General features: G+C 39.4%; 1 protein-coding gene across 9 annotated transcripts in view; it reads left to right on the forward strand.

Annotated features, from left to right (window-relative positions):
- Nucleotides 1-16,353, forward strand: part of RCBTB2 (RCC1 and BTB domain containing protein 2) — a 51,495-nt gene that overhangs the window by 8,664 nt on the left and 26,478 nt on the right. The window contains exons 2-10 of one of the 9 annotated variants that reach the window (XM_004376577.2): nucleotides 727-826; nucleotides 4,347-4,444; nucleotides 4,776-4,840; nucleotides 7,024-7,179; nucleotides 7,408-7,558; nucleotides 9,407-9,573; nucleotides 10,131-10,289; nucleotides 10,426-10,533; nucleotides 11,786-11,928. In XM_004376577.2, the coding sequence (XP_004376634.1) occupies nucleotides 4,799-4,840; nucleotides 7,024-7,179; nucleotides 7,408-7,558; nucleotides 9,407-9,573; nucleotides 10,131-10,289; nucleotides 10,426-10,533; nucleotides 11,786-11,928 (926 nt within the window). In that variant the 5' untranslated portion in view covers nucleotides 727-826; nucleotides 4,347-4,444; nucleotides 4,776-4,798. Of the gene's footprint in view, nucleotides 1-41; nucleotides 827-4,346; nucleotides 4,990-7,023; nucleotides 7,180-7,407; nucleotides 7,559-9,406; nucleotides 9,574-10,130; nucleotides 10,290-10,425; nucleotides 10,534-11,785; nucleotides 11,929-16,353 lie in introns of those variants that run through there. The other 8 variants (XM_023731566.1, XM_023731564.1, XM_023731563.1 and 5 more) reach the window with 8 other exon arrangements.

Genomic DNA, 16,353 nt, shown 5'->3' on the forward strand with positions numbered 1-16,353 from the left:
CCTTGCTCCCGAAGGGATGAGACCAGTGGAGTATCTTAGATGGCCGCTCACAGGCTTTGAAGACCCCAGACACTACTCACCAAGGTAGAATGTAGAGCATTGTCTTTATAAGCTGTGTCATGCCAGTTGTTTTGCTCACTTCTTAACTGGGTTCATCTTTTTCTTACTGATTTGTAGGCATTCTTTATATATTCTGGATTTTCCCTTCGTTTATTGTATATTTTTTATGCCAGTGTTTTAAGGTTTAATGTAGTAAAATTTACCAGTCTTTTCATTGTGGTTAGTGTTTTTGTGTCTTATTAAACAAACAAACAAAACGTCAACCTGTCCTGAAGTCATAAAGATATTTTTAATATTTTCTTCTAAAAGTTTTGCCTTTTTCACCTTCCAGGTGACTTCTTTTGCATTTTCTGTGGTGAAATACTGTAGCTTCAAACTTCCTTTTGTGGGTTCTTTCATATGTTTCAGTGTCCAAATTGTGCAAGCCCTCTCCTGAAACTTATAAAGTATAATATCCAACAGTTAAAATTTTACAATTAAAATTTTTTTATAATTGATCACCTCTACTGCTGACTGTTTAAAAAAAATAAATAAATACAGATGATACAATTTTTAAACTGTATTTTTTGCAGATAAATAATAGCTTGTTAAATTTGCAAGATGGTGTTATTCCTTTCCTTCTCTGTTTTTCTCTAATGGAAGTTATTTATGTATTTATATTTTCAGTCACATTAACCTTGCTCTAGAAGACAACTTTAAAAATGATCTAGACAGAACAGGATTAAAGATGACTGATTACTGAGCACCAGAAATTTAAAATAATCAGGTACAAACATTTTTGGAGGGAATGTTGCCAACAAGTATAAAATAAAGCTGTTTGGAATGTATACTGAGAAAAATTAGAATATCCCTGCAGTAGAGTGAATCCTCCAAGAGCAAGGGCTTTGGTATTAGCCCTGGCTTCAGATACTGGCTGTAACTCAGATTGGCTGGTGATCATTGGTCACATTACTGAAGCGTGTCCAGAAAATGGAGGCATTGGTGTACCTGTTTCATATGGATGTTACAAAGATTAAATGAGATCACGTCAAGTGCTTAGTGCTTTGCACAGGGTAACTTTTACTAAAAATGTTATTATCGTTGCTCTTGTTATTTAGAATATATTATGTTTATCATATCATGGATGTGGTATTCTTTTTGTATAATGTGGATATTTTTACAAGTACATATTGATATATGGTGGAATGACATGAAGATTAGGGTAATATAACTATTCTCCCCCACATATATTCCACAAGCTATCGCCTCAAATAATGCAAATTGGGGAAGACTAGTTCTCTCTGGAGCCCTGGTGGCGTAGTGGTTAAAAACTATGGCCGCTAACCGACAGATCGACAGTTCGAACCCACCAGCAGCTCTTGGAAACCCTATGGGGCAGTTCTGCTCTGTCCTGTGGGATTGCTATGAGTTGGAATCAACTCGATGACAGTGGTTTTGTTTGGTATGTATTACATTGGAATAGTGTTAAAAAAAAAAAAAGTCAATCCTATTTTTCAATAATGCTAGAGAATTCAACAGAGTTTTTTCACAGTATTATGAAATGGTAATTAATCTTGAATCATTTTATCATTTTTAAATCAAAGGACTTTCTGATCAACAAAAATGAAATTATGTTAATCTTACACTTAGTGTTAATTGAATCTTAATGAATGCTGTTTCTTTGAATATGGTAATTTCCATGTGACATACATGTAATTATGTCTTAATTTGATTATTCAAATAAACAAAATGGCCTACTTTCCCACCATTCTGATTTTTAAAGAGTTTATTATACTTGAAATTGATTAAAGACATTATAAGAGCTGTATTTATTATCCTCTGTAAAAAGCCAGGGATCTGCTATTCCGTGATCTCAACATATTAGCTAGATGACCCTTATACTAGGAACAAAACTGGCCTACGGTATAGTGAGGGACAGTCACATCTCTGCTTGGGTCCCTTTTCCTTCTGTTCTTTATTTCCTTTTTTCACGACTTGATGGCACCTAACAATAACGACAACAACAGCAACTCTTCTCCTTTCTTTTTATTTTTTATTCTAGTAAACTTTGGGTGGATATGAAAAGGCAAAAGAAAGAAATCCTTAGTATAGGCAGGCTCCAGTTTACAAAAAGCCATATTTTAAGGATGCTTTCAACAAGTACACTGTGTTCTCAAGAAAAGGTTTAAACACAGAAGAAAACATTCTTTGATGGTTACAAGGGTGGGGAGGGAGGGTGAAGGTTATTTACTAACTAGATAGTAGATAAGAATTATTTTAGGTGAAGGGAAGGACAGCACACACTACAGGGGAAGCCAGCACAACTGGACTAAACCAAAGCTAAGAAGTTTCCTCAATACAAGCAAACACTTTGAGGGACAGAGTAGCAGGGGTAGGGGTCTGGGGACCATGCTTTCAGGGAACATCTAGGTCAATTGGCATAACAAAGCTTATTAAGAAAATCTTCTGCATCCTACTTTGGTGAATGGCGTCTGGGGTCTTAAAAGCTTGCAAGCGGCCATCTAAGATGCCATCAGTTGGTCCCAACCACCTGGAGTAAAGGAGAACGAAGAACACCAAAGACACAAGGAAAGTATTACCCCAAGATACAGAATGGGCCACATAAACCAGAGACTTCATCAGCCTGAGAACAGAAGAACTAGCTGGTGCCCGGCTACCACCAATGAACGTCCTGACGAGGAACCCAACAGAGGGTCCCTGATGGAGCAGGAGAAAGGTGGGGTGCAGCACTCAGATTCTAGTAAGAAGACCAGACTTAATGGTCTGACTGAGACTGGAGGCACCCCAGAAAGCATGGCCCCTTGGACTCTCTATCACCCCAGAACTAAAACAATTTCTGAGGGCAACTCTTCAGACAGGGATTGGACTGGACTGTGGGACATAAAGTGATACTCGTGAAGAATGTGCCTCTTAGCCAAGTAGATACAAGAGACCAAAGGGGCAGCTTCTGTCCAGAGGTGAGATGGGAAGGCAGAGAGGGTTAGGAGCTGGCTGAATGGACGTAGGGAGTCAGGGGTGGAAAGGAGGAGTGTGCTGTCACAGTATGGGGAGAGCAATTAGGGTCACATAACAATGTATGTAAAAATTTTTGTGTGGGAGACTAACTTGAAATGTAAACCTCATTTAAACTACAACAATAAAAAGATTTTTAAAAAGCTGCTCCATAAAAAAAAAACAAAAAACAAAAAAACCAAATAACACTGTGTTCTGCTATGAGCCATGTGCTGTAGTGGTTTCAATGATGAACAAATCATGGTCCCCATTCTTAAAGAGCTTGCAAATTAATAGAGACAACAAACCAAGTAGGAGTAACTACCACAGAGGCAGAATATGAAAAGTGCCGTAAGTGAGAGAAAAAAAAAAAAGTGCCATGGCAGTACAGAGAAGAGGGTCCCAGGCCACTTGTGTAGTCAGGAACAGTGTCAACATGGAGCTCAGTGGCAGTCATGCTGGGGTTTTAGAGAATAATTAGGATTTTAACAAATCTACTAAAACAGAACAGATAATGTGTGGTTATGTATTTATTAAATATGGCAAGACATCTTTCCATATTGGCAACCAGATCAAGTTTTATTAATTTATAAGTGCGAAAATTCAAAGCATTCTTTTTGAAAACAAACATACTTCTTGGATCTGTTTCCAAACAATAGGAATCACACTTTGCTACCAGAGTACCACAGTTTAAGGGCTATAATGATTCTGAATATATTATCCTTCTATTCTGAGAGACCTTTTTACAGCTGAGAAGAAAAATAACATCAGTATCCTCAAGGGTATACGAAACATTGATAAGGAGCACTGTTAGGACTTGACCTTATTTTTGATTATTTTTATCTATTTTAAGACTCAAATGCTTGTAAGTAATATAAAATAAAATGCTCTTGATGTTAATATTTGAAATATGGATTGTGTTTAAGTAAATAGGACCCAACCTAATAAACCAGAAAAATTAACATTACTAAACTTAGTTTCATTACATTTCTTTTTTGGGGAGAGAGAATATTTCATTTATTTAGGTTTAGTGATGAGATACTCAACTGTGTAACATTTGAACCACAGTCCAGGCATGCTCATTATCTTCGAATAGGGCTGCTTCTATTATTACTTCTACGTAGTACAAAGTAGTTATTGCAAAGATAGTTATTAAGACAAGAAAGTTCAGTGCTATTGCTACGTACTTGATGGCTGCTCTTTTTCAGATTTTTTGTTATAATCCGTGATAACAAAGCCATATTCATTCATTCTTTTCATTCATTCCTCCTTTTTGTTCTGTTTTCTTTTTACAGCTTAGGAAATCATATACTCTTGAGTGGAGCTGAGAATTGATCAGTCTGCTCTTCACAGTGATTTGGAACTTTCCAGACACAGGGAAAAGTTGGCTAAGGTCTAATACGTGTTTTTCCCTATCCATAGGAAGTCAACTCTGAAATAGACATTTTCTGTTCATTCCTTTTAAATTTAAGAACCTACAATTATCCTGGGGTTACTTTCCCAGACCTCTGCAGGAGGATTCCCATAAGTGACTGTACTGTAGTTCCAGATCAGTTAAAACACCTTTGGCTTTTGTAGCTGTTAACTCCCATGCCTAAAGCTTCATTCCCTCATTTTCCCTTCTCCATACCTGTTTTCTCTGTTAACTAAAAGTGAAGTGATTTTAATGTGCCTAGTTTAATCTGACATATGGGATCCTGATTTTACCACATACTTTTCCTCAGGGTCTGCACAGGACTGAGTCCATATGGAAGAAGAACTTCCTCTTTTCTGTGGAGAAAGTGGCAAGGTTAGAAAAAATCATGAGCATGTATTTTCTGTTGCATGAGACATACTTCATCAAACATCTAGTGGTCACCTGACAGGAAGATGAATGAGATAATATATATCTTTGAGGGGCCTACAGTGCAGTAACTAAGAAGCCAGCAGATAATTATTGTGAGTATGTAGAATGTTAAAGGGCACAAAGAACTATTGATACTGTCTGAGGGGTATAGAAAGAGTTTGCAAGGAAGATAACTTTTGAGCTTGTTGGGGACCAGCTTCTTTCATAGATAATGCTTTCCTGCCAAAGGGTCTGAGCTGAACAATGTTCACAAGGGAACAGTGGATAACAAGGGAGACTCCATTCTCGGTGATTAAAAAAAAAAAAAAAATTATTAAATATCTATTCTTAGATGATGTGTTCTTAATTCACCATAGATGTTCTTCGTTTCTTTTCCATCACATCTGAACATTACAGCCAACCAGCTTAAGTCCAGTCAGTGTCCAACTGATGTTAAAAGTTCCACAGCTTTCAGCATGCATAATCATTCCCATCTTGTCTTGATTTTATTAAATTTACAAAATATCTGCTCATCCCTATTAACAGCTTAATATTAACTATCACTGCTAACTTTCACTTTCTGTTTTTCACTCATGTTTAATAAAATAAGGGCAAAATGCAATAAAAGATGTCAGCGATTATACAGAGCTGGCACTGGTGTACAAAGATGGCAAAGCTTCTGAAATTAAACTGCTGTGATATGTGCTAGCTCGAGATGTTCATTTGTCTTCTCTTACAGGAAGGTCCAAAAGTAGTTTAAAAAAGTAATGTACAGAACTTGAGATTCTTATAAAATGTTAAAAATCCCTATTTTTTTCCCCTGGGAACAGATTTTGTATAATAAAAGAAAAAAATCGTATTAGCAGTGAAGTCACGTTATTACATGCAAGGTGTTATACTGCCAGGAAACAGGCAACTGTGCCTCACTCAGATATGGTGGCCAACTGCACAGCTTTGAATGGGTGTCGCTTTTCACAAACCAAAAAAACCCAAACCTGTTGCCGTCCAGTCCAACTCACAGCTACCCTATAGGACAGAGTAGAACTACCTCATAGCATTTCCAAGGAGTGGCTGGTTAAGAGCCGTAGCTCTTAACCACTGCGCCACCAGCGCTTCTCACTCTCCACAGTCCTGCCAGTAATCCAGTGTCCCACATCAGACTCCTGAAAGTTTCCTGATGCCAGAGACCAGATTATTGGCAGGACTGTGGAGAGAGACACACATTCAAAGCGGTGCTGTTAGCCGCCATCTTTGAGTGAGGCACCACTGCCAGCTTCCTGCTCACGCTGATATGCAAGAGATTTAGTTGCTATGCAGTGCGTACACTGCCCTTGTTTCTGTGGGTCACGACTGAACCGCTATGAACTGGTTCGAAGCCCTGCCTTGTTTCCAAGGGCCATGACTGAACCGTTTAGAACTGGTTCAAAGCCCTGCCTTATGGAGGGTGATTCCATTCCATTAGATTCTATCACATCCACAGGTATAGGGATACAGATACTCTGGGGGGTGGGGGGAGAGGGGACACAGTTCGGTCTGTAACACTGTTGTGGGGCTGCTGATGCTCATGATCCAATCCCCAAACCTGAGTGGAGGTGGAGGAAACCCACCAACAGCTCCAACTGAAGGTCAGGTGAAGCTTGCCCAGGAACTGAAACTCTGAGACCATTTCCTTGCTGTCACCTTCAGCATTGTTTTTTCCAAGGACTTGCTTTTGTTCTGACCTTTTATTTCCCTCTTTTAGTATACTGCCTGAAATTAAGATTTAGGCAACAGATGAAATAGCAGTCTTCTCTCTCGTTTTTCCCTGCTTTTGTAACCACTCTAGTTTTTATATGTAATACATACCTAACATTTAAAATACTTGCTAGACATTTAGCTCCCCAAAGTTCTGGCTTGGATAATGCCCATGTCCTTGAGGAAAATTCTAGGTGAGGGCCTCTGGTGCTGATTTCTGTGAGAGGAGTATGGAAGCGTTTCCTCTGCTGGGGACAGTACTGAGGTCATTCCTGCTGCTGGGAGAGGCCTCTCAGAAATAAATGGAGCTTGTTCCTCCTTCACATGGTGTTAATTAACCCTCTTCTACAGAAGTGAAACGGGCAAAGAAAATTTATTTGACTGTTTCTCCTTTCCTTTTTTTTCCTTTTCAGCCAGTACAGGCTACTCTGTCATCTTTGAAGATGGTAGATGTGGGAAAGTGGCCAATTTTTTCCCTTTGTTCTGAGGAAGAACTGCAGTTAATTCGCCAGGCTTGTGTCTTTGGCAATGCTGGCAATGAAGTTTTATACACTACAGTAAATGATGAGGTAATTTTGAAGGAAACACTTCAGCCGCCCACATTTTTAGTAATGGATTTGCTAAATTGAAGAACTTGGGAGAACTAAGGAATTAAGGTAAAAAAAGCATGGAACATAGATCTCTTACTTGTTTTATACTGAAGTCACTTTGCTTTAGGAGGACCATGCCCGTTTTAATGTAGTTTATAGGTCTGTCAGAAATAGAACTGTCTTAACCAACAGTGGCTTTTCTCACAGATTTTTGTGCTTGGCACAAACTCCTGCGGCTGTCTGGGGTTAGGGGACGTCCAGAGCACCCTTGAACCTCGGAGACTGGATTCGTTAAGTGGCAAAAAAATAGCCTGCCTCAGCTACGGGAGTGGCCCACATATCGTCCTTGCCACGACAGGTAACCGAGGAACACAGTGGAGGATTTTAGCTCCTGCCTTGTGTGTTGAGAAGCAAGAGTAGGACCTCCCCTTAAACTGAGAATATACCTTTTGATGAGTGAGATTTGCCAGCTCTGCCCTTTGAGCTCGACTCTGCTTTGGACAAAGTGAAATATGAATATGTCTGATAATGTCATAGTAAGATAATGTAGCAGATGGAATCTAGCAATTAATGGCACTTTACATGTATGAATGACAAGCCAGAAGCACAGTAAACCCGTCTGTTTATACTTTATAAGTGTAATTACTTTTCATTAGAACTCTGAATTCACCCTGTACTTTGGCACGTCTCTTTTTTGAACTTTATATTCCTGAGTAAATTAGGTTCCAAGATTCCTTCTAACTCTGAACCTTCTGTGATTCTTATGCTAAGCAGTGATGGTTGGCTGCAGTTGGTATTAATAGTCTGTGGAATTAAACATTCTCATGTCTGTTTCATGAACTTGGACTAATAAGACATTTGAACTAAAACATACCTTAGAATTTTTCTTAAGCTGGGTATTCATTTTATTAGTATTCTTTAAACTGTAAATAAATTATATAAATATTCTTTTATGTATTTATTTCACATTTAAAAAATAAGTTTTAGGGATTTCTGAATTCTGGTAATGGCTCATTAGATTAGAAACAGCACATCTTCACTGAAAACAACTAAAAATTCCAGATCAAATGTTTTTTAAAGGGCTTCCTAAAGACATCAAAGCACTAACAAGGTAGTAAGGACTTATCGGGCCAAATTTAAGAGAAAGTATGGAGTCTCTGGGTGGTATAAATGGTTAACGCGCTTGGTTGCTAACCAAAAAGTTGGAGGTTCAAGCCCACCCAGAGGCACCTCGGAAGAAAGGCCTGGCGATCTGCTTCCAAAAAACCAGCCATTGAAAACCTTATGGAGCACAGTTCTATTCTGATACACATGGGGTCGCCATGAGTTGGAATCGACTGGAAGGCAGTTGGGTTTGTTTTTTTTTTTTTTTTATGAACTAAGAGGTTAGAAGGGAACTTGAAGCATTTTTGCCTTAAAAGCGTCTCCTTGTCCACTTAAACTGAGTTGCAGTTTGGATGGACTCGTTGAGGGGAGGTTCAAAGTCAAAGCCCTGCCTAATAGGGCTTCAGTAGAAAACCTCTCACAGGAGGCTGGGGTTACAAAGAGCTACACTCTCCTCATCTCCAGGGGACTTGGCAGAGGAATCCCTTGACTCTGAGCAAAGCAGAGAGAAAGAAAGAGAAAAAGGGAGGAAGGGAGGGAAGAAGGAGGGAAGGAAGGAAAAACTAAACTGTTATTCAGGATACATATGTCAGGGGCTTCAGGGTGACTGTGAGATTTTTTCTCAACTAAGTGATAATTACATAGATGTTTGCTTTATAATTATTCGTGAAACTGTACATACCTGTTTTATGAACTTTTCTGAATGTGTATTATATTGTACAATAAATAGTATAATAGCAATTCTAAAAATTACCTTGGTGATCATTTTATAGAGAAGAAAATTAAGGCCCAAGGAAGTTAAGTGAGCTTAAAATCTTTTAATTGTAATTTAATACTTTTTCCCATTATTCTGAGCAGCCTTTTCTCCGCTGTTTATTAAAAACCTATCTTCCAGCCATTATACCTGCCTTCTTTTAAATTTTATCTTGGTGCTTTGAGGTAGAATGCAGTTTAAACTTTCCAAATGTATTCTTTTATAGAAAGAGTTTGGTGGAATAGGGCAGTGGATTAACTTTTTGCGTCTGAATTTTTAGTTTTCATTTGTGGACACCGTGCACTCTACATATTCGTATAATGATTACCTGGCTTTCTTTATTTTCAGAAGGAGAAGTCTTTGCCTGGGGTCACAATGCTTACAGCCAGCTGGGCAATGGGACAACTAACCATGGCTTAGTGCCCTGTCACATCTCTACTAACTTGTCAAACAAACAAGTCATTGAAGTTGCCTGTGGATCGTACCATTCTCTGGTGCTAACATCTGATGGAGAGGTGAGACTAGTCAGCAAAAAGCTCGCTGATTTTTTTTCATTAAGACTATATAGATTCTTACAGTAGTCCCGGAAATATGATCATTTGATTAAAATAACCATGTCCCTCAAATTCACTCATATTTTTGGTGGTAGTTCATAGCCATGGTGCTTATATTATGATGTTTACCAATATGTAGTAAGGATTTAAATAACTGTAAACTTTAAAAAGAAGTATTTTTCTTTCCATATTGCTATAGTGAAAGGAGTTATTTGCAGAAAGAAAAACCCCAAGGTGCTGGAAAATATGACTGAGACCAAGTAGATGTTTTTACAAGTGTTACATGATATCTGACAATAATTATTACTGCTAGTTTGTGTAAATAACAGTGTAACTTAATTTGGTAAAATTAAGTTGTAAGAAAGAATTTTATAAAAATTTCTCTGCCTGTGTTGTGAGAATTAATGTATATGCAACACTTTATGAGGAAAGAGGAGGTGTCGTAAGTGTCTGTTAGTATCCATTTGAGACACTTATAAAATGATGTGTTTTACTTAATGCTCTCGTCTTTCTAATAGGTGTTTGCCTGGGGTTACAATAACTCTGGACAGGTAGGATCTGGATCCACAGCGAATCAGCCAATCCCTCGAAGAGTCACCGGCTGCTTACAGAACAAAGTAGTTGTGAACATAGCATGTGGGCAGATGTGCTCAATGGCAGTAGTGGACGCTGGGGAGGTAAGATAGTTGTTTCATTAATTGTTTAAAAAACCTGTTTGCTCATCTGTGTCATGCCGGCCTGACGTGTTTCTTGTAATGTAGAACTTGGTTGCTCTTGTCGTTCTTGGGTGTTGAGTTTTTCATTTTCTCTCAGGTCTGTGTCTGGGGTTACAATGGAAATGGGCAGCTTGGACTTGGCAGCAGTGGCAACCAGCCAACGCCCTGTAGAATAGCAGCTTTGCAAGGCATTCGTGTCCAGCGGGTATGTCCACTCTTGGTTTGTGCATGTGTGTTTTTAAGTCTGCAGTGGCAAAGATCGTGGGATGAGAAGTTGAGCTGCTTGGATGTCTTCTGGAGTAAAGCTTAAAGCTCGTTTTCCCTGAATTCAGTTGTGCACGTTCAGAAAATTTATATTTTTAGGGCACTCTCATACACAGCTGTAAATTGTTACAATCTTTCCCAAGGAAGATTTGGCGGTATGTATCAAGGGCCTTAAAAATATTCATACCCTTTGCCTGTAATTCTACTCCTAGAGAATTGTCCTAAAGGAACCAAAGAGAAAGTCACTTAAAGAATTAGTTAAGAAATATAGCAAAAATTTGATAACTTTAATAAAAAACAATAGATGTAGCATAATTTGTCTAATCAATTAATAAGTTAATGATTAGGTAAATTGTGCTACAACTATATGATCGAATAGTGTCCAGGCAGAAGAATGATGTTTACAGAGGATTTTTAATGATATGGGAAAGTGGTATCCATAATTTTAAGTGAAAAGAAACAAGATACAGAACTGATTATATAATACGGTTATTAAAAAAAAACAAGTACATATCTCTATATCTGTATATAAATAGAAAAATAACATTGGCATACCTCAGAGGATTGCTATTTGTTGATCTTGAGATTGTTTTGATATTTCTACTTTTCTGTAGTTTTCACTTTGAATGTGTTTTACTTTTATAATCAGAAAAAGATGATTAAATAACAAAGTAATAATAATTTAAAAATAAAAACTTTTGTCATATATTCATTCATCTCATGGAGTCCTTGGGTGGCGCAAATGCTCGGCTAGTAACTGAAAGGTTGGCATTTCAAATCCACCCAGAGGTGCCTCAAAAGAAAGGCCTGGTAATCTACTTCCCAAAAATCAGCCATTGAAAATGATACGGAGCACAGTTCTGTTCTCACACGCATGGGGTCACCATGAGTTGAAGTTGACTCAGTGGCAGTTAGTTTGGTTTTTTTGGTTTATATTCGCCTCACACCCCACTGAGTCTGTGTCATAATGAATACCATATTAAAGCTGAATAAGCTGGGTCCGAGCAAGCTGCTCATGTTGATCTTACTGTAATTCTGGCAAAATCTGTGTCCCAAGCTAGTGTTCTAGCGGGTTACTGGTTAACTTAATGCTGCCTCTTCCTTGTTCTCTTGTTTGAGTTTTAGCCTACCCTGTGACAGCATTATTTCCGTCTGTTTGCAGGCCTGAGCGGATTTGGTTTTTCTCCCTCCAGGTTGCCTGTGGCTACGCACACACCTTAGTGCTAACAGATGAAGGCCAAGTGTACGCTTGGGGCGCTAATTCTTACGGCCAGTTGGGTACTGGCAATAAAAGTAACCAGTCCTACCCTACCCCTGTCATGGTGGAAAAGGACAGGTAATGCAAGCATTTTCACAGTAACCCCAACGTTCATCAGTGATTAAACAGAACTTAGACATGATACAGAGTTGTGGGAAATTTACTGCTAGTGTTACAGTATTCTTGCTTTAACAACGTTCATTCTTCATTAAAAGTTGGCTTTTGAATTGTTGGAGAGGTTGACTATATGTTAAATATTCTATTTTTCACTTACTCGTATTTCATCCATACCTCCAACAGCTGCTGTACCCAAACTAGGATGACTAACCTGCCAACAGCTACTGTAGGTGATTCTTCTCCCTCGGAGACTCCCCATTCCCCTTCTCTTTGTCTTCTGATTTACATTCTTAAGAGGAAGTTGATAATGGTTGAAATCTATCTTCCGTGGCACAGGAAAAGGAAGGGCTGCAAAGGCAATCACTCAGCTACTTGTGACATTTTCCAGTTAAAAAGCATAGGATTATTTCATTACCTTAACTCCCAAACTATCTCTACGAGGAAGAGTAAAATGACTAGAAAGTTAACACTTAGTTTTGGTCACAAGACTGTGCTAAGTAATTATTTTCCAAGTTATCCTAATAATATTGTTGAAGGGCTTTTGAATTTCCCAAGCATGGCCACATTCATTTCCTGACACTATAGTGTGAAGCAAAAACATTTCATTATCTTTTCTTTTAAACGAGGGTTGCAGTCACTTTAGAAATTACTACTGCTGTTTTTATTTCATGGAGCCCTGGTAGTGCAGTGGTTAAGAGCTCGGCTACTAACCAAAAGGTCAGCAGTTCGAATCCACCAGCCGCTCCTTAGAAACTTCTGAGGCAGTTCTACTCAGTCCTATAAGGTGGCTAAGAGTTGGAATCGACTCGACAGTGATAGGTTTTTGGTTTTTTTATTTCAGATATTAATTTTTATTATATTTGATTTAAAAATAAATATATGGATAAATAGATTATCTCGCATTTATATGCAATTCTTTGATGTTCTTCTGTTGGATTACATAATGAAAGTGAAGCACCGAGATTGTCATTTTTCAACCACAATACTCGGTTTTCATTTGAGTATTGTGAACCTGGCTAATTTTATTTAACTTAAGTAAGTTTTTTTCCCCAAAAAGTTTTAGAATAAGATCCTTGACCTCTTACAAGTTGGAGCTGGGGGGCAGGTAATGTGGGTGAGGAACTGGCACAGGTAAAATAGCATGTTACTTGCATTTCTTTTAAAAGTAGTTCAGAGCTGCTCAGTAAAAAGAGGAGGGATGGTCTTGAGGCTTTGACTAATCAGAAAAATGCCTCAGGCTAGTGAATCCAGTCACTAGGGACATTTTATATTTTAACTGAACAATCAAGGAGTGTTAAAGGATCAAATAAAAACTGTACATTAATACAAATAAAGTGTCATTTGTATGGTACTTTACCTTAGTTAGGAGTTCTTGGGTGGTGTAAACCGTTAACTCACTTGGCTGCTAACCAAAAGGTTGGAGGTTCAAGTCCCCCCAGAGGCACCTGGGAAGAAAAGCTGGAGATCTTCTGAAAAATCCACCACTGAAAACCCCATGGAGCACAGTTCTCTTTTCACACACATGGAGTCGCCATGAGTTAGAATTGACTCCATGACAACTGGTTACCGTATTTATGGTTCTTTCACAACTGACCATAAACGTTAACTCATGGGGCCTGGACTCTCACAGTCTGTGACCATCCACCCAATGGGGACTTGCCTTGGGTTACTCTGCTAGTCACTGATACAGACTGACTGCCCAGGTCTTCAGACTCCAGTTCAAGCTGGACTCGATGGGACCAATACAGGGAAGAGGACTTGTGGGGCAGTGAGGTGGGAGAAGGGCAGAGCAGCAGGGCAGCAGGGCACGTGAGCCCTGTGAGGGCCTACTTACTTAACTGGGCAGCAGAGAGTAATTGTTTTTTGTTATAAATGTCAAAAAGTGGAAAGAGCTACATTCTTAAACTGTCCACATAAACATTATTTGGGCTATAAAAATTATGGATGAATGTTTTGAATATAATATTCCTGCTTTTCTAAGTTGTCCATAGTTCACTTTCGAGTGGCAATTTCTGAGCTTGCTGTTTTCGTCAAGCCCCAGTCACACCCATATTTCAAGGGAGGAATGTGTAAGTCTTGCCAGGACTTGTTCTGCACCTATCCACCCTTTTCAGTGACTGAAGTTTTACGAACACGTTATGATTTATCTTGAGGAAACCTTACTTCTGACTCTTTGGGGCCCATTTCGGGCAAGCTCTATTAGTAGAAACAATAGGATTGCATTTGGGGTGGGGTGGATCTTCAGTTCTTACTTGCCTTTTCACAGGAGGGTGGAAAATAAAAATCTCTCTATCTTGGAGTCTTTGCTCAAACAACAAGCCAAGGAAAACCTTTTAAAAATCTTTCCTAGAGAAGTGTATTTATGATGAACAATACTGATATTTGTCAGCAATTTATGTTCACATAAAAGTAATTTTAATACGTAAAACGATTAGTTTATTGGTTATCTTCTAACAACCCAGTTGTTCCCACTGTATTTGAAGTTTCAATACCTTGGTATTTGATTTACTAGCGTTTGTGTCTTTGTTCTTAAAGTTCTAGAGAAGCATATTTTAAGTTAAGTTGATTTAAAACTAGCTTTGCCTTGAATTTTTGAGAATTAAGTGACTCATTGAGGCAATTGGCAAAACTTTGGGTTGCTACAAAACTCGGGCTGGGAATCACTGCTCTGGATTCTTTAGTATCGCTATTTCTTCTACATTATTCTTCTCCCTCACCAACTACCTTTTCCCCCCTCATTGTTTCTATTTTACATTCTCTCTACGCTATGCTTTTTCATTTCTAGTACTTCACAGCCACTAACTCTGTGATTGTTGTGGATCATTCCACTGAGGTGGCACAGAACAGACATGTTTATTGCGAACACACAGTCATTTTTTAAGATTGGCTACAAAATAAGGTGTGAAATATGCCAGATACCCTGGCAGTAAAGGTCACCGACTGTCTCAGGTGAGACTGGGAAAGCTGCACTTCAGAATCTGCTCCTTGGGTTGAGTTAGATATAAAAGGAGGTGGCCTTAGGCACGGGCAGTGTCCCCAGCTTCGAGCTTCGACCTGAAAGTTTCCTCTAAACTCTCTCCACTCTCCTTTCAGTAGCAGCTGCTGTGGTCAGCCATGCCTGTGCCACACCCCTGAATTCCTGTGTGGAGCTAGGTGTTCAGGTAAACGTCTGAGCTGAGGGAAGGCCTGCGTGGTGCTGCCTCCCGTGCCCGACCCTCTGCCCTGCCTGCCCCAGCCGTTCTCCCGGTCAGTGTCCCTATGCTGGCCAAGGCTGCTCCCTTTCAAAAGGCTAATAATAGTAAGCATTTCAGAAGTGGATTAGGAAGAGCATATGTGCACAGCCCTGAGGTTTAAATTATTTTGATTTTCTGATGTTGGGTAGTTTAGCAGAGTGTCTCTATTGTATTCTAGTCAGTTACACTTTTCATAGAACATTATCAGGAAAAAAGAAGGCTGTCATTTTGGAATCCCTGAGTGGTGTAAACGGTTAACTCACTTAGCTGATAACTGAAAGGTTGGAGGCTCAGTCCACCCACAGGTGCCTCGGAAGCAAAGCTTGGCAGTCTACTTCCAAAAAATTATCCATTGAAAACCCTGTGGAGCACAGTTCTACTCCAACACACATGGGGTCGCCATGAGGATGGCAACTGCTTTGGTTTCTATCATTTTAAGTGGTCTCTCAAAGGGTATAAAATTTACTCAAAGAATTAAAAACCCATGTCTGGTAGGTCATTGTGGAAGTGCTTAAATATGAAGAGGGCAAGGTTAATTAGTTTTTATCTAAACATTGTTTGTTGGGCTGTACCAGTTCCCCAGAGAATACCAGATTCTTTTAGAACTGAAGTGGTTAAAAACGTAGATCTTTTTTTCTTTTATCTAACTGCTTACTTACCTGTATGTTGAGTCCCCGGCCCCGCCGTCAGACCAGCACGGCTTCCAGTCCTCCACGCATCAGACTTGTGTTTCCGTAAGCTCATACTCCTGGCGCCATCTTTGACACCTCTGCATTGACCTCAGAGGCCACCCTCATTCTTGGCACTGTGGCTTGGATGTGACATCTCCACACCCATCAGCCTCCCCCAGCTGGCCTTCCAGGCTATTCTTTCTCTCCCTTTCAATTCATCTTGTGCACTGTTACCAGATTAATCTTTCTAAGAACACCATTTTCATCTCATGGTGGCCTTGGCCGCAGAGGTGTTACCAGTTTACCTATCAAGTCAGATCAAATCTAAACTCTTCAGCCTCGAGTTCAAGACCGATACCACTGTCCCTTGAAACCTCATTCCTCTCTGCTCCCCACAGTTAGGTCCTCTTAGTGTTATACCCGCTCTCCCGTCTTGCTGTGGCTACCCTGTGCCTCCACGTTTGCTCACGCATTTCTCTCTG

The sequence above is a fragment of the Trichechus manatus genome, unplaced genomic scaffold (genome assembly GCF_000243295.1).
Source record: "Trichechus manatus latirostris isolate Lorelei unplaced genomic scaffold, TriManLat1.0 scaffold00044, whole genome shotgun sequence".
Lineage (NCBI taxonomy): Eukaryota > Metazoa > Chordata > Mammalia > Sirenia > Trichechidae > Trichechus > Trichechus manatus.